The sequence below is a fragment of the Macadamia integrifolia genome, chromosome 11 (genome assembly GCF_013358625.1).
Source record: "Macadamia integrifolia cultivar HAES 741 chromosome 11, SCU_Mint_v3, whole genome shotgun sequence".
Classification (NCBI taxonomy): Eukaryota; Viridiplantae; Streptophyta; class Magnoliopsida; order Proteales; family Proteaceae; genus Macadamia; species Macadamia integrifolia.
In genome coordinates this window covers 32,696,952-32,714,515 of record NC_056567.1, presented here as the reverse complement: position 1 = coordinate 32,714,515, position 17,564 = coordinate 32,696,952, and the positions used below count along the sequence as shown (strand labels likewise).

Below are 17,564 nucleotides of genomic sequence, written 5' to 3'. Positions count from 1 at the left end.
CCCCCTCCCCACCCCAAAAGAGAGAGAGAGAGAGAGAGAGAGAGAGAGAGAGAGAGAGAGAGAGAGAGAGAGAGAGAGAAGGAAAAAGGAAAAAGTCAACAAATCATTCAGGAAATGATGGATTGAGCATTTGCACGTTTACTATAATCCTTTTTCTATATGTTACTATAAAATCCATAATATCAAAATGAGCTAAATCGAGGCTTAGAGTGAATATCCAAAACGACGGATAATGAACGTAATGTACTACAAACCACTAAAAGCACTAGAAAGGATTACCTGATTTCTGTAAGGATAGATGAAATCTGCCGTCAGTTCAACATATTTGCACTTCATGATCCCAGCAGGACCACCCCTGAATCCATACAATGTGCTTCCTTTTGCACGATCCTGCAAATAATCTGCAGCCACTCCAAAATCACATTTCTGAATAACCTTTTCTATTTTCAGATAAGCTAGAATAGAATTCAAAACAGAGGAGATTAAAGTTCATATTCACACCAAAAATTCCAGAGATGACATTGTGTCCTCCAGGAGCCTGGCCTCCAGAAAGCACAACACCAATTCTCAAACTATGATTCACTTGAGAATTCGCTGAATCACTAGGCACCAAGATTGAAGAAGGTTGCCCAAAGACTTTTGGGAACAGCTTAGCAATCTCATCTGCAAATATAAAAAAAACATCAAAAGCGTCTGAGATCTAGAACAAACAACTACAAACTGTTTAAACTCTAAATCATAATTAGATCTCCAAAAAAAAAATAAGAGACCTGGGTTTCCTGCGGCAGAGCTAGGAGGACCTTCGACGATATTAAAGGGGTTCTTGAGAACAGAAGGGAGAGGGAGTGAGTGGTTGAGACGGCTTGTCTGAACTTCGCTATACACTGAAGCAAAACGACCAGACGCCTTCGCGGAGGAAGACATTGTGATTATTGTTGTTGTTAAGGTGGAGCGAAGCAGACGAAGGCGAAGAGAGACCTAAAACCTTGAATCCAATTATCAAAAGCTCTGCCTCAGTGATTCACCAAACCTTCACTCTCTCTCTCTCTCTCTCTTTAAGTTGGTTAGGAAGAGTTAGTTACGCAGAAAGGGGCAAAATCGTCATTGGGATTCCAAGGAGCTGAAGGTAGTCACCACCACCTAACACAATTACCCCCAAGGCCCCAACCATCGGTATCTTCGCCTATTCCGTAGTAGTTGTTGAGCGCGTGAGGAACGAAGCATGTTAAACAATTCAGATCCACTATGGCACAGGCCTCGACTCACGAGAGATGTGGCGAATATTCCAACCCTCCCAGGAGTTCCTCCTGCACTTTCGCTCAGAACTAGGGTTCCGCGCATAGCTAAAACTACGAAAGACTGCAATTTTGCCTTTGGATATGCTCAAATAGGGAATCACCCAACACGGACTAGATCTTCCTGCACCTTCGTTCCAAAATGAGGTTCTGGGCATTGTATGTATTAGTCCGATTAGTGTTCTAAGGTGTAAAGATAATGCCGGTGAAAGTTCTGCTCAGAGTTGAAGTCAAGATTCGAAAAAATGGCGACCGATGATATCTTCCCGGCTCGAGGATATTCAAACTCTCTGAAAATTTTGGAAAAATGAATGGAAAAAAAGAAATGCGGTGAGCGTGGATCGAACACGCGACCTTCAGATCTTCAGTCTGACGCTCTCCCAACTGAGCTATCCCCGCAATAACCTTTGGCTTCGCCCGGGTTCGAACCGGAGACCTTCAGTGTGTTAGACTGACGTGATAACCAACTACACCACGAAACCTTGTTGGATGTTCTATACACCAATTTTGATACACTGCTTAGAAGAGTAAACCAATTATCAAAAGTAAACCATTCTATAGCACTTTGGAGTTGGTTAATCCATAAAAGGTTCTCAGCGATTTTGATCAGATTTTGGTAGTTTCGGATTGTAATTTGTATTTCGATTTTTATAACGATTAACATTGTATGATTTAGGGGTGTAAGTTTAGCTCTGACGATCTGAACTCATCTTGGTCTATCTTGAACGCAAGTAAGGCATAGGCTAAGATTTCTAACGGATGGGCATCTCAAAGGTAACATCATTTGGTCTTCAAAACTTGTGGATAATCGTTGTTTTTTTTTGTTGCCACCTTTATTACTAACTACTAACCAACTACTATGATTTATCAAAAAAATAAAAATTACTACCATGGTTTTAGTGGACAATGTCGAAACAAGTGTACGCGTGATTTTCCAAAAAATTTGGATCTTTTGACTGTTTTACCCCAATTCTTACCATTTCACCAATATGGAATCAAGATTTAAAGCTAGTGATACAGATATAAGAAATCTGATATACATCAAACCAAGCATATTAATTGTTAGTAAGGGTATCAATCGAAACTATACCTTATCGAGAAAATTTGGTACGGTATACAATTTTTATTCGGTACAAATACAATTTTATTTGATTCAGATATAGTTTTGATATAATATTTTTTTTTTGTTTTATGTATATATATATATATATTCAGTATTTTGGTATTTTGATACGGTTTGCTACATACTGACAAGTTTGTATTCGATATTACTACTGAAGTTGGTACCCTTAACTATTACTATATTTCAAAAAAGAAGGGGGTGGGCACGAGGTCGACCAACACTTTTTTTTAGATTTACACTAGAATCCAATTGCCTGAATGTCTGCCATTGAGCTATAAGCTCATCTCTATATAATCCACTCAATCCTAAGATGAAGTTCAGCATACCATTGCGTAAAGTAGGGAAATCAATAGGTCGATTTTTGTTATATGGTGCTGACCTGTGCACTAAACAGAAGGGGTGAAGGGGTGAAGTAATGGCCTTTTTCTTTGTGAAATATGAAAAACCAACATGCCTTTGTGTATTCTCTCATTGATTTCCATGCTAGTGTAGTGGCGATATGACCAGACCAGGGTTGACTTGTTTCAGTCCAATTCGATTTCGGATTTGTATTGGGTTGGCTCATGTTTCTTTCTTTTATTTCTTTAAAGCTCCCATGGCCCCCATGGAGTCACCTGCATTAAACAAGAGATATCTTGAATATCACTTGATCAGTTTTTAGATTTAGGTTGTGAAGACCGAAGACAGTGACTGACAATCACTAACCATTGTCTTTGAAGTGATAGTGATGCACACATCCACCACTAATCCCACCATATGCCTTTTACAGTGTTTACAGCGACTTCAATGCCGGGGAACACGCTCTCAAGCCCTTGGTCTCTTTGGCTACATTCTCTAAAGTCTTTGTGAGTCTCCATAAAAGAAAAAAGAAAAGCCAGCATGGAAAGAACTAGAAACCCTTTTCCCTTTTTTCATTTTTTTACTTCTTCCTTTTCTCTATATCTTATAAGAATGAAAGGTTCAAATTGGCCTAGAAGAACTTGATTCTAGCACCAAAGCAACTATATAGGAAACAACTCCTCTATAAAGAAGAAATTAAAGATGAACTATAATAATAGGAGAGGTTTTGCCTCTCTAATTGATGCAACTTTGCCAAAACTCCTACCAATGGAGCTGTATTGTAAGTGCAGGCCTCAGTTTGCATGTAATTGCTCCTTTGGTCACCAAAATTATCTTGGCAATCAGGTCCACCAACTAAGGCCCCCACTAGGACATTTGGGTTCGGTTCGACCCGACCGTACCAATTATCGTACCCTTGTGTGCATCCGATGAACCCTTTGTTCTCTCTATATGATACTATGGATGAGCCTCTGTGATGTACTCTACTGGGATACTTTGATCCATACCCAACTAGGTAGCTCATACCAATTGGATTGGAGCCCAATATGTAATTCACTTGGGCTTTGGCAAATGTGATGAGTTCTTGGGCCTCTATACCTCCTCTCTGGCAGTGAAGCTTCTGATTTGAGCTATGTAAGTAGTCTGAGTAAACACTTAGTAGGAATGCCGCTGTTGATACGTATTGCATGTTGTTCCATTGACGGACGTATAAGAGACCTCCCGGTGTCCGTTCGACGTTGTCGTCGTTGCTTTTGTTAAGGCATCCACATAGATAATGTTCGGCTTTTGAACGGTACTGTTCAAGTATGTGATTGTGTTCCTTGTGATTTCCTTCCATCAGCAACTGCAACAAGAGTTCATCAAGGTCTGAGGATCAGTTTGATAAATTAGGTTGCCTTAGTATAAAGAGATTAATAGATTATAGCTCTCTCATTCATTTCACTGGACATAGAGGTTGAATAAGTTGTATATTTATTTGATTGGTCCTTAAAAAAATTAAGGACATAGGAAATAAACATAAAATGTAACTCAATTTAAATTAATCTTAATGGGTCTAATTAAAAATTTTAAAACACTTAAAAACGTGTCGTTTATCACCATTTTCAGAAAAGGGGCTTTGGGATTAAGGACAGTCCACTTTTTCTTTTTACAATCCCAATTTTTGTAGAAAATCACTCAAGTAGTCAAAACACTTTTCATCTAAAGGATGAGTTTTCTGTCTATAAGTGAAGCAAATGTTGGTGTTTCTTGAGTTTCTCTCTCTTTTGAAACATGGGTAGAGATGAGGAAAAATCAGACCACCACATCCGCCACATCCAAGCTGAGCTCTAGCCTTGGCCACGTCCAGACCGAGTGTTCACCTCGATCTCCTGAGAGTCAAGCTCTAGCCTTGGTCTCCTAACAGCCGAGCTCTAGCCTCGATCTCCTGAGAGCTGAGCTTTCACCTCGGACTCCCAACAGCCAAGCTTTCACCTCGGTCTCCTAACAGCCGAGCTCTCACCTCGGTCTCTTGACAACCAAGCTTTCACTTGTCTCCTGACAATCGAGCTCTCACCTCAGTCTCTTAACAGCCCGACTCTCACCTCGATCTCCTCACGGCCGAGCTCTCACCTCAGTCTCCTGACAGCAGAGCTCCAGCCTTGTCCCACAAAACCGAGCTCTCGCCTTTGTCAATCCCTAGGCGGCCACGGACTAACAAGAACCGTAACCCACTACAACACGCAACCAACAGAACGTGGGGGACTAGTAAGTGCCATCCATAATGGACACATGTAGGAGTGCAACTACTCCCCCATAAAACTCGGAACGATTCCCCCTCTAGAGTCCAACGCCCTCACGAAAGAAGGGAATATCCGCAAGATCTTCCCCAGAATTAGGGAATATTCGCAGGATCAAGCAGAGTGGACTACTTATCAAAGTTGGACTCTCAACAAATGCTATTTAGACTCACTGCCTATAAGTAATTGTTGTGGATAAATTCTGACTTAGGCATCGGAGAGTCCCCCGTCAGGTTAGTCCGACTCTCCTTTGTCTATTTTTCTACACAGATCTAACATAGAATATCAAGTGTTGCAAGAAAGATCATTCAGTCAAATTTTACCGCATCAGGTAGATATGTCATTTTATAGAAGAGGAAGAGAGAGATAGACACAATGAGGTAATAATATATGTTATACTCCCAGATTGAGAACATTACCCCTTCAAAGGGAAAAGGGTTTTTGACCCATCAATGTGGGAAGAACCTCCCATGCCACATCAATGAGAGTTTCAGACATAAGAATCGATGTGATCAATAAACTGTCCACATCATGAGAGAGTGGTAGGGAACTATGGATTTGAGAGCATGTGAGATAGCAACTCTACACTGATGGTGTGGGGATATTTTCCCCTTAATGTAGGTTATAAATTTAAACTGAAATTTTGAAAACAGAAAATATAAAGTAAATGTTCAATTATATTGGCATTATTCATGTGGTCTCAATTTTTCCACCATGAAATTGGATTGCCTTGGAAACAAACAAAAAAAAAACAAAGGCGGTTTATGTCCTACAGAAATTATTATGCCATGATTTAAAATTTGTTCCACGTGATTGGGTCTAACAAGGGACCCGCTTAGAGAAACAAGACTAATCAGATTGGCAATCAAGTAGTGGAGTGACCTTTTACAGTAAACCCAAGGTTTTACCACTTCCCTTTACTAATATAGATTCCTTAATTAAGTAGTGCTTAAGGTACGGTATAACTTTTTAACCTTTTCCCAGAGAGTTAAAAAAACTAATGAAAGTAGTAATTTGAACTTCAAAGTTAGTAACGGAATGATTAACGGATAGAAAGCAAAACGCTCAGTAAAAGTTTGTCATGTAGTAAGCATAGTTATAAGTATCGGTTATCATATCGATTTCGATAAATATTGATATAATATCAATACAAATCGATATTGGGATCCCACAGCACAGATACGTATTTACCGATATACCATTACCAATATATTGATACACCGATACTTTGAATCAGAATAAGAAAAACCTAAGGGGTAACACAATTGATGAGCTAACTGAGCACGAACCAGAAATTCGAATGTCCTAAGTTTGCGACTCCCATTAGACGCATCTTGGGTCATTCACACGGAATGTTTAATGCTGTTGAAGTTGAATGGTTTTCATTTTATATTTTTGGCTACCTTCTTCGTTAGTTTAGGAATCCCAAACAATAATAATAAAAGATGAGGGGAAATCAATGGAGAGACTGGAAATGGAGAAAGTATACCTTAGAAAGAAGGATCTGAACACCAGCATACTTGACGTCCCAGCTGAACTCGGTCATGGCCCAACCGATCCCACCGAAATCGTGGGCGTTGTCGATAACGTATTTCAAGTAATCAACCCTGTCGGTGGCCTTGTAAAGCCACACAGCTGCCCATAACAACTCATCTTTGTAACCGCTCACTGATGGATAGTAGCTCTTCACCGCTCCCAAGCTGATATCATACTTTCCTCTATACTTGTCCCCAAACTCGAATAACTACAAAATTATATGCAGAAGAGATCAAATCTGGTTTTTCAGGTTTATTAGAAAGATGGATTAGAGCAACTACTCCGTTCAACGTAACTCACTTGTTGGGCGTGATGTAAAAGCAGGTGAGAGTAATGTGGGTTGGATTTCCTGAACACGATCGATGCGGCAGCCATGGCTGCTGCTGTTTCGCCAGCCAGATCTGAACCAGGGTTGTTCTCGTCGATCTTGTAAGCTTGTCGAGAAGTCGTCATGTCCTCCGGTCTCTGCCAGCAGTAGTGATCGGTGTCTCCGTCGCCCACCTGAGAAATTGTTGGCATTTTTATTTTTCCCATGGAAGAATTACTCTGAAATTTTGAATTCAATTCATCATTGCTCTGCTTTACTGAATGGTGAGTGATTGGTGGGTTACCTCGGCCCACAAAACATTTGGGTGTGTGTGAGCTTTAATAAGGTAATCAGTCCCCCACTTGATTGCTTCGAGTGCGTGCTCGAACTCCCCGACTGCGGCGATCTGTTCGCCGTATTCGATGGCACTCCATGATAACATAGTCACTGTGAAGGCCATTGGAAGCCCGAACTTGACGTGATCGCCGGCGTCGTAGTACCCTCCCACCAAGTCCACCTGCAAATGTTCAATCACATGAACGAAGAAAAGGGGAAAACAAAAATAGAGACAGAAACAGAGGATGAAAGAAAACCCAAAATAGAATTAATAGAAAGAGAGAGATGGAACTGACTCCTTGTTCTAAGCCGTCGGTGAGGCCTGAATGGTCCCGCCAGGAGACTCGTTGGTTGTAGGGTAATCGACCGGAACGTTGAGACTCGAAGTAGAGTAGACTCTTTGTGAGAGCAGCTCTGTAATCGAAAGCTTGAGCGGTGGAAGAGATCACCAAGACCAGGATTAGAAGGTACCATTTCTGTACACATCTTGGGATTCTCAAGAGTTCTTGGGGTTGCAGTTGCTTTTTCTCCTCCATTGTCCCTTTCCCTTCAAAAACTTGACGAGAGAGTTCAGAGAAATCTCTCTTTCTCTCTCTTCTATAGAAGAAGACTGTCTCTTTTGCATGTGCCTCACATGAAAAAGGCTCTTCACTCTTGCTTTCTCCCTCTCTCTCTCTCTCTTGTTTCGTCTACGAGAATTTCAGTTAAACAGTAACGAATTTCATTATAAATTTGAATTTTTTAACGGCGAAACTGAGAGAGATTTTGACAAGCCGATGCAGGCGCAGGGAATTTAGCTTTATGATTATAGAAATGGTGGGACCCGTCTGTTCCAATGTGGACAAACGCATGCATCCCTATATGATGATATTGATCCGACGGTTTTCGTGTGGTGGGGTGTACGTAATAATTCACGAAATCTTGGGCTTTTAATTATTCCTCAGACCTCAAGGGCACACCATCCGACCCCATATGGATTTCTGGCAACGGCGGTAATGCAAGAGAGAAGGGTTCGGGTTTTACGGTTCACGCGCCTCGTAATGAGGAGAAGAAAGTGGAGCAATACAAAGAAGAGGCGATGAAACGTATACGTTTCTCACCAAAGATTCTATGAGCAGTCGACCAATCACCGTTCATCACCTGCTATAGTTGATCAATGGTAACTGATAAGGGTATCAGTGGGTCGGTTTGGTCTGGTTTGGTCGCTCAAAACCAAACCGATTTTAATTTGAATTGGCCGGAATCAATCAGAATCAATGTGAATTAACCCGATCAGTCAGTGCCGATTTCCGAGTCACCTGATTCCAATTTTTTAAACCATGGCCATGAGTTGACGGTGAATTTTTTTACATGCTAACAACTAATCACTTGTCTAACCAAAGCATTAAGACCAACCTCATAAACAAGATAATTAAGGGTGACTAAACCTAAACCACCTTCGTTTTGATTATGCTATGTCCCCAACCCCATTCTAAATGTTGCCACATCAAAGTACTCCAAATCACTAGTTGTACTTTCATGGTTTTAGGTTTTAACAACTGTATTTTTCAGCATGTGAATAGGGATCTAGGGTCTAAATCTATCAATAAAATTTTAGCTCATCCAACCATATCACATGATAGCATTAATACCAATATATTATAAAGTTACTTAAGTCATTGATGAATTTGAACTTGTATAGTTAAATGGATTATCCATGGGGTGCGGATCAAAATTGTATAAATAAAGTATATTAATTCAATATGAATTTCGGAACTTAGTGCATGCACCTCAAATTTACACCATTTTGTATAGGATGAAATTTTTCTAGACAAGGTATTCTTGGATAAATTCTCTAGAGGGGCACCCCCCCCCCTTTTTTTTTTTTTTTTGTTTCCACTTGATCAACAAATTTGATATATGAGTAGGAAATCTTATCGATTTGTTGGTAAAATTTAAAATTTTACCCTCATCAGACCTATATTGTACCATAACCAAGTATTTATCCATATAATCTTCCGAAGTGTGCCTATGTGGGTTAGGATGAACTAATAAACCTTTCTTGCAATCCCACTTCCAATTCAAAAGTACTAAAATTGATATCAGTATTTTTTGGGCTACAAAAGTCTAATCAGATCTAATACAATCAATATATATCATTATCAGTATCATAATCGATATCGATATCGATATCGTGATACATGACCCTATACCGTATAATACCTTGCATAGTTCCACTCCCAAGTCTGTGATCCAAGCAATCCATAATGATTAAGGGATTATTTGGTTGCCCAAAAAAGATTAACCTATGATGATTATTAGATCTGGTCTACTTTTTGGATGCATTTGTGGAAGATACGGCCCGGGTTAAGCCGGAGCTGGGGATGCTTATTACTTTCAAGCTTCAACTAAGGAGGACCCCGTTGATCACGGTCCCAAATTTCCCGATTCACTGCCCCCGTTTGGCCGTTTCTGTTGCATTGACGGTGTCGGTGGAACGGTGCTACTCTCCCGCCAGTCCAGGCCGCTGAACGGGTGGACGCGTGGCTTTGAAATTGGAAAGGACCGGCTTGACCCTATCGTCAGCAGATCCATCTGACTCGTAGTGGATCCCACTTGTTCCCCTGGCCGACATTCTGGTAAAAAAAATTAACTCAGGTGAAGTTATGGTCAAGGCTCAAGACACCACTCTTTAAAGTAAAACGCTCTCTCATGTCTGCTGCTTTGAGTGATGAGTCACATTACCAAAATGATCCAGCTGATCACGTGACTGCTTAATTGGCAGCCGAAAAGGGTTATCACAAGGGTTGAGGAAGTTCATATCCTCTGCACGTACGTTTAGATGAAAGTACAAATGGTGTCCGGATTCCGGAATCCGACCCTCTCTCTGACAGGTAACCACCCAACCCGGCATGGAGTGCGGACATCCACGGACCATGGTTGTAAGTATTGGTATTGGATTGGCTGGATTGGTTTGGCAAGTTTTTGATCTCAATACTTAGTCGATATGGTATTGGTTCAACTATATGAATTAGGGGTAAAAAGTAAGAAAAAAAATCTTTTTTTAAAAGAATTTTTAAAGATAAAATAGAGGTATTTCTATCCAAATACGGGCATGTAATAATGGTTTCGGGGATAACCAATATTCATTCCAATGCCATGCCCTAAAACCATGCGTGAGATTGGGTGGGTGGTTATCTATAGGGGAGAGAAACCTCTTTCCACTTCCATGTGCCAACATTTGTTCCTTTTGTTTTCGTAAAAACTCCTATTTATCCCTCTAAGTGGAACAAGTGTTTGCACCAAAAAAGGGATCTCAACTCATGTCTAAAAATGTAAACAAGTGGAATACAATAGAATTTGAATAACCTCTGATCGGATATGAATACCCTTGAATGGTTATGAATGTGAATCGAATCTTGATTTTTAACTATCTGTTTACATTCCAGACTTGTGCAACTCTTACCATACTCCTCATGGTAGATACAATTCGCTATCAATTCATGTCTCTCAGTTGTCTTAACTTTTCATTCTCTAGAATTTGTCGAATCTTCAAGAACCATGAAGAACATTTAGCTATTTAATTTTTATTATTGATTGCAAATCTATTCAAATCCGACAAATTTGGATCCAAAACTTGTAGCCTAATATAAATACCCCTAATTGATACGTATGTGTATTGAATTAAGAATTTTAACCATTCGTTTAGATCCCCGTATGTGTTTTTCACCAATGGACTCTCTCTTTTTTCTTCACCTCTCTTATAGGAGTTTTTTTTTTTTTTTTTTGAGTCCTAACTTTTTGGGAGAGGGTTTTCCACAAAACTATGATACTAGACCGTTTAAGAATGAATCTATATGGCACACCATTGAGGGTCTAAAGAATAGTATCATTCACATGGGGCCCACATATGGTTAGAATAAGAGAGTATCATTATGGGTTCTAAAGCTCTTTATGTGAGAGGACATATGTTGAAATTGCATCCTAGTGGCTTATGCTTCTTTTTGCCTAATTATTTTAGATTGATTATACTTTTACAAGATATTTAATAATATCATTCAATTGGGGTCCACATGGTTAGAATAGGAGGACGATGTCTTACAACTTATTACATAAAAGGGTGTCTTTTGAAATCTGCATTCTGGCAGCTTATGCTTTTTTTCTCTAAATTTGTATGTTGATAAAACTTTTACAAGCTTTTTAAATGAAAATAAATATTTTTATTTATATAATAATAGAATGTGATGTTTCTGAAAATCACAAAACAAATCTAAGCCATCCATTTATACATTTTTTTTTTTTAAATCTAACTATATGTTCCCACTAAGATTTGGGAGAGTGCACAGCCTAATGTCTATAGTATTGGTACACATGCATGACACACACGAAATGTTTGCCCATACAAAAATGGATATTGATTAAATTAGACTCTGAAATTTGATACCTTGTGAATTAAAATTATGAAATCTCTATCCAACAGTCGGAATGGACATTTTATCTATTCATGTGGAAGAATAAATGCATGGTGACATTTAGAAAAATAACAAACATTTATGACAAACTTAATTCACATATCATCTAATCATGTCTATTAACATGATTCCCCATACATGTCTATGTACATCTACAGTACTCTAACTACTGTTGTAAACTTTCTCAGTCTTGAATTTTTAAATCTTTATTTTGCACTTAACAAACTCTATTTAAGTTGAACTTAACATGTAAGCTTTTTCATTAAAAATAAGACCCATTCAATATGCCACATGGCAAACCTGTAGACCGATCCATAAGCTTAGACAAGATATGTATACTTTGCCCATTTAAAATCTAAATTAATAATTTCACAATTTGAGTAGGAAAGAAACATCAGACCACCTTGTCCATGAAACCTAATTGCAGGTCCCAACAAGAAACTCCAAGCCTTCTCTCTCTCTCTCTCTCTTTCTTTGTGCATGGGCCTCTAACTATGCAGCAAATCCATTATTGGAGGTAGGTAGGCCATCTTCATTTACTGAACAAGAGAAGAAGAAGTGGAATTAATGTATTACTAATCCATGAATGTTGAATGTGCTTCAATGGATTTGGTTAGATCTTCCACATTGTTTTCATCATAAATGTCTTCACACACAGTGGGGTAGAAGTAGAACACATTGCACATGACACACTCTCACCACAAACCAACCTTTAATTCATTAATATTGTCTATAATCTAGTTAAGCAGATAAACCTAACCAAAGTCCCTAGTATTAAAAGCAAAATTAAAGTTGTCCTATCAGTTTTATACAAATCTAACCTTTTTATATTTATTTAAATTAGAATTGTATAAAAAAATAAATAAAATCTCAAACGATGCACATTTAAAGGATCCAAATCTAGGGTCTAATGTGCTTTGCAAAAGTTGAGAATAACTTTGAGAAAGAAATTCTAGCTCAATTTGGTTTATCATAATATGCACAACAAGAAGAAGAAGGTGATGTTAGGGCACAATATTTTTTTTTTCCTTTCCGAAAAGCAAATTAAACCTATATGATGAGGTAGGGAAAACAATGATTTCGGATTAAAATTTTTGTGGTGGGTCCACTCACTTATCAAAGCCTTCATGAATTAATCACCTGATATGCCATATGGAAGGATGATTTTGCAAACCCACCTTTAAAAAATAAAGATACAATCGGGATTTTGAATTAACCACATCTCAAATTTAGATGAAAATTCAGTCAAATACCTTCCATGTATTGACATCTTTATCTTCAGCAATCCGTTAAAAAAAAAAGAAGGGTCAATTTCTTGTTAGGTGGATTCAACCATAGGTTTGAAAGACCAGACCGGACACCAAACTGTCCTGATTCACTTTTCTGATTTAGTCACTGGCCTTACTAGAATCTAAGAATCCGTAACCACAGGATATGAAATTCACTCTAGCCAATCCAGTTCTGTTTATAGACATATGGATTCAACACCAAAGTTACCTATTTGCGTAGTATGTCTGGTTGGCAAGAATGGATGAATAAAAATAATAATAATGATGATGATGAAACTAATGATGAATTTATGCGTCTCATATTTTTCAAGTTTTTTTTTTCTTTTTTTTTAATTACAAAAAAAAAAATTTCAAGTTTACTTATTTATTTAATATTTTTCTCATCAATCAAACATGGATGTAGCTTACTTTGTGCATTTTTACCAATGCAATTCCATCAAATTGAAGTCAATCATACAATTTTTATACCTTCTTAAGAGTTGAATCTTAATAAAAATTCCAGCAATAAACTGTGGTTTTAAGGGGATATGTTTTCTGTCCGGAGCATGCTCTTGTACCCAGATATAGAGGATGCAAAATGATCACCGCACCTCTCCTGATCAATACCCAAATTTACGCTTTCATTGGCCAGGGAACTGAAAAATGGAGAGGGATAGAATTCTCTTGGCCGCGCCGCCCCTCTTCTTCTATATAAGCTTCTGACTTTCTGGTAACTAAAGCAAATCATGGCATGGTTGCTGGATTTCATATCTCTGTGTGTGTGTGAGAGAGAGAGAGAGAGAGAGAGATGGGATGGGATGGGGTGGGGTGGGTTGGGAAAGGAAAAAGGACTGTTAAGTACCCTTTCTTCGCTGGATGTACATATGTGCATCTGATTACTTACTTTGACTGAGTTGGAAGGTCATACGGCACTTGAATTCTTGAGACAATTGTAGTTCTTCTAACTTGAAAAAATCAGTCTTTTTGTTCCTCCCCAAAATGGTTCCTTTTCTTGGCATGATTTAATGTATAAATTGGTCAGCCACAACTTGGATTTGTGACAATGAGTTGTATACAACATAAATGGTTCTATGTATCGGTATTGTATCAGCCGATACAAATCGGTATCATTGAAGGATCAGTTGTATCTACTATCTAGGGGCTGCCATGATGGGCTGGGCTAGGTTTCTTAAAGCTTCAGCCCAACTTCTAGGTTTTCTTAGCTCAACCCAGGTCAGCCCAGTCCAAAGTCAGGCTGTTATCTTTGTAGCCCAGGCACACCCTACTGGGCTCAACCCACTCAGACCCACCTTGATTGATCTTGTTTAGGTTGAGTAGGTTGGCCCTGGTTGACCTGACAGCTCCGCCTCCTTTTTTTTTCCAGGGCTAGTTAAGGCCCAGTTAGCCTTGCTTTTTCGGTTACATGCATAATATTATTATGAATAATTGTATACTCTATGGGAAATGGTTCTCTATTCGAGAGCCGGGCCTAACACTGCCTGTGTGTATCTCTCCTTCTCAAAACAGGGACAGAGATGTCTATAGGAGGGAGGGAGAGAGAGAGAGGAATGTTGGTGTAGGTTTCACTCTTGAATAGAGTTGTTTTTTTTTATATTTTAATATGGCAAGAGATTGCTGCTTGATTTCTTACATCAATTGGGATCAAGGAAACCGTAAGTAGGGGTATCAACATGGATGGATTTTTTTATTTCATGGGGTGGAAGGTAAATTCATTTGCTCCTGTGTCTCGACTCAAGGACCACACGACCATGCAGAGTTCTTTCTCCCCTTGTATATATAGGGTGTGGCCAAATTGGGCTTAGGCTAGGCCAAACCACTGTTAGTTAAAACGCGGTTGTGCTTTTTTGCCGTTTAAAACGCGTTTTTCCGTATGCTATTATACAATATGGAAAAAACAGAAACGGCAAAAGAATCCGTTTTAAACGGCCGTTTTAAATGCGTATCCGTTTTTTAAGGGTAAAATAAGAATTTTATTTATTAAAAATAAAATAAAATATATAAAAAAAAAAATCTTATTAGTAAAAGTGAAGAGTGAAGACAATATGGTACTTGGTTTTTTGTTTTTAACTTCCATATTATCTATAGGAAAAAAATCTCATCTTCTTATAGCCCATTGAGTAAGGATAAGCTAAAACTAGCAACATCTCATTTTCTTGTAACCCATTGGGCTATTTTATCTTGGTACTCCCAGAGCTTTTGGAACATTAGATGCATGTATATGGGTAATAATCTCTCAAATTGCATGAGTATACTATCTTTTTTTGAAAACTACATGTTTAATACTCGTACTATTCGTTCTCGTCCGTTTGCCATTCCCTGTTTTTTTTACCCTTTTTTTTTACCTTACTGTTCATCATTTTTATCTGTTTAAAATCCGTACCGTACGTTTCTGTTTTTTTGCCATTCCCGTTTTAACTAACAGTGGGTTAGACCCGGCCTTATCTAGGACCTAAATATCTCAATCTTGACCTAACCCACATCTGATAAGTCCAATCCCATGCCCTATTAGGTGTGGGGTAGGCTTGGACAGCCTCAGGCTCAGGCTCATCGGGCGAAACTTACACCCCTAGTTGTATTAGTAAAAGATTGGTCTTTTTTTAATTTACACCCAATACAAGCCTGATACCACCCGATATGGCTAATACCGATGTCAATACCTATACCTATAACCTTGGTTGTTTGCTTGCATGATATCAAGACCTACCAGCATAGTTGAATGATCTTTCTTATAGTTTAAAGCATTCCAAAATCTAGGGGACATATAAGGCGAAAAAGAAGAGGATCCTCATAAGCTTTTTCCTTACTTGGGTTATGCTGCCCAGGCCTAAATGTCTAATAACTTCTTTATCCTTCTATAATATTTTAGCTGCTAGTTGTCTATACCCTCAATGGTTTTGTTTCCTTTCTTTTAATCAAAATAAATGCATTTATAATCCTTATCAGTGGATCAAAGGGATGCGTTTACTCTGGGCCCCCAAGGTGCTCAGAGGCCCAGCCTGGAAGTGGAAGACTCCTTTTCTCATTTAATTAGAAACGCCACTCATTTAACATCTCAGTTCTTCACTACCTACCCATCTGTGTATTATTTATCTCCTCTCATGGAATTGAAGATTACAAATCAACCCCAAGAGTACAAGCTATTTACTAAAACGGCACTGAGGCTTGGCTCAGGGGTAGTATGGTAATTCAGAGCGGAGGTGACCCTAGGCTGAAAGGGTAGGTGGGTGGGTGCGTGATTTTGTTGTTTACCCTTTAATTAATTGATAATTAATTGCTAAACTGATTCGGTCAGGGACTTGGGCATTTGGGCAAGAGAGAGAAAATAGAAAGCAGGGTAAGGCCGAGGGGTTATTGGTTGGATGGTTGTGCTAATGCTTTGAAAAGCGGTCATTTGGACAGAGAGGGTTTTGGAAGCTAACACCCAAAGTAAGGCAGTTATTCCAAATTACTTGTTTATTCTCCACTAATCCAATTTCCAATGAACATTCTCTCTCCTCTTCTTATATCTGAAGATCTAATACATACTCTGACGATGATATAATAAAGCCCATGATATATACCCTAAAAAAAAGAAAAAAAGGTGGGGGATCCTGCTAGGCTATTTGGCCCTTGCACCAAATGGGGGAGGGAAGGGAAGAGGGAGGGGCAAGGGGAGGGGACTAGGTGGTTGAGCTAATGAAAGAGTACGAGGGAGTGTTAAGAGAGATGGAAATTTTACATTTTATGAGAGGTAGGGTTGTCATTTTGTTGTGTTTATGACATGTAGTATGGCATGGTTTTTTCTTTCCTATTTAAATACAGTGATAGATGTTTAAATGTATATACAAAATGGGAGAGAGTTTCCCATGTCAATTTAAGGGAATCTATTACCATACATCAATTATGGTGGAGTAAATGATTTTGTTTAGTAGGACGTTCACATGATCAGAGAGGAGAGAGACTGTCAATGCAAAACTCACATGATCAAAATTTGAGAAGGCAATGATCAGAAAGGAGAGAGAGAGAGAGTATCAATGTGAGATTCGCATATTCAAAATGCGAGAGGGTAGGAACCAAAACCAGAAAAAAAAAATCAATTTGATGCATCAGGATTGGATCAATGTTGAGCTCAAATTGAAATTGACAACTACAAAAAGGAAATAACCCCTAGCTCATTTATTTGCTTACCAAACTGTGAAATAACATATAGTCATTTTGGTTAGCATATACTCAACAGAAAGGTGGTTCTAAAGATATATGGTATTGCTCCTTTATGTTCTAGAGTCAAAATGGCGATAAAGATTCTTAGGAAAGCATCCTCATTACGTTGAGGGTGCGTAAACACCTTCTCTTTCTCTATATCTTTTTTTTTTCTCACATGAAATGACTTTTTTTTTTTTATTGATATCTTTCCCTAGAAAAGGGAGAGAGAGGGGGAGAGGGGTAACAGCTGCCAAAGGGCTCAAACACTCTCCCTCTGGGTGAGCATGGTTTTAGCGTATCACAATTTTACCAATTATACTAGCCAACTCTCATCAACATGAAACAACCCTAAGGGATTAGCACAGTTGATTTGGAGGGGACATGGTTTTTGGTGCCACCGCACAAGATAAAAAAAAAAAAACCCCTC

General features: G+C 38.7%; 2 protein-coding genes and 2 non-coding genes across 4 annotated transcripts in view; all 4 read right to left on the bottom strand.

The window, feature by feature from the left end:
- LOC122094407 (pyrophosphate--fructose 6-phosphate 1-phosphotransferase subunit beta) overlaps positions 1 to 1,435 on the bottom strand; it is a 7,919-nt gene extending 6,484 nt beyond the window's left edge. Inside the window, exons 1-3 of the mRNA XM_042665198.1 lie at positions 771 to 1,435; positions 502 to 663; positions 280 to 401 (exon numbers count right to left, since the gene is read on the bottom strand). Coding sequence (XP_042521132.1) covers positions 280 to 401; positions 502 to 663; positions 771 to 924 — 438 coding nt within the window. The 5' untranslated portion in view covers positions 925 to 1,435. The remainder of the gene's footprint in view (positions 1 to 279; positions 402 to 501; positions 664 to 770) is intronic.
- Positions 1,436 to 1,621: 186 nt separating this feature from the next.
- On the bottom strand, positions 1,622 to 1,694 carry TRNAF-GAA. Its single transcript has one exon. It is a non-coding gene; the product is annotated as a tRNA-Phe (tRNA).
- A 9-nt stretch (positions 1,695 to 1,703) lies between these two features.
- TRNAV-AAC lies at positions 1,704 to 1,777 on the bottom strand. Its single transcript has one exon. It is a non-coding gene; the product is annotated as a tRNA-Val (tRNA).
- A 1,523-nt stretch (positions 1,778 to 3,300) lies between these two features.
- LOC122093149 (endoglucanase 11) lies at positions 3,301 to 7,936 on the bottom strand. The gene is made up of 5 exons (XM_042663413.1): positions 7,512 to 7,936; positions 7,184 to 7,396; positions 6,873 to 7,073; positions 6,526 to 6,780; positions 3,301 to 4,102 (listed from the first exon to the last, which is right to left on the bottom strand). Exons 1-5 carry the CDS (start codon positions 7,749 to 7,751, stop codon positions 3,440 to 3,442), a joined length of 1,572 nt encoding a protein of 523 aa, XP_042519347.1. The 5' UTR covers positions 7,752 to 7,936; the 3' UTR covers positions 3,301 to 3,439.
- Between the last annotated feature and the right edge of the window lie 9,628 nt (positions 7,937 to 17,564).

Excerpts from the sequence above, each read along its gene's own strand:
- LOC122093149 (XM_042663413.1), bottom strand. The coding sequence starts at position 7,751 with ATGGAGGAGAAAAAGCAACTGCAACCCCAAGAACTCTTGAGAATCCCA. Across the intron at positions 7,074-7,183 it reads CAAATGTTTTGTGGGCCGAG|GTGGGCGACGGAGACACCGA; the intron begins GTAACCCACCAA and ends ACAATTTCTCAG. Across the intron at positions 6,781-6,872 it reads TTTTACATCACGCCCAACAA|TTATTCGAGTTTGGGGACAA; the intron begins GTGAGTTACGTT and ends ATAATTTTGTAG.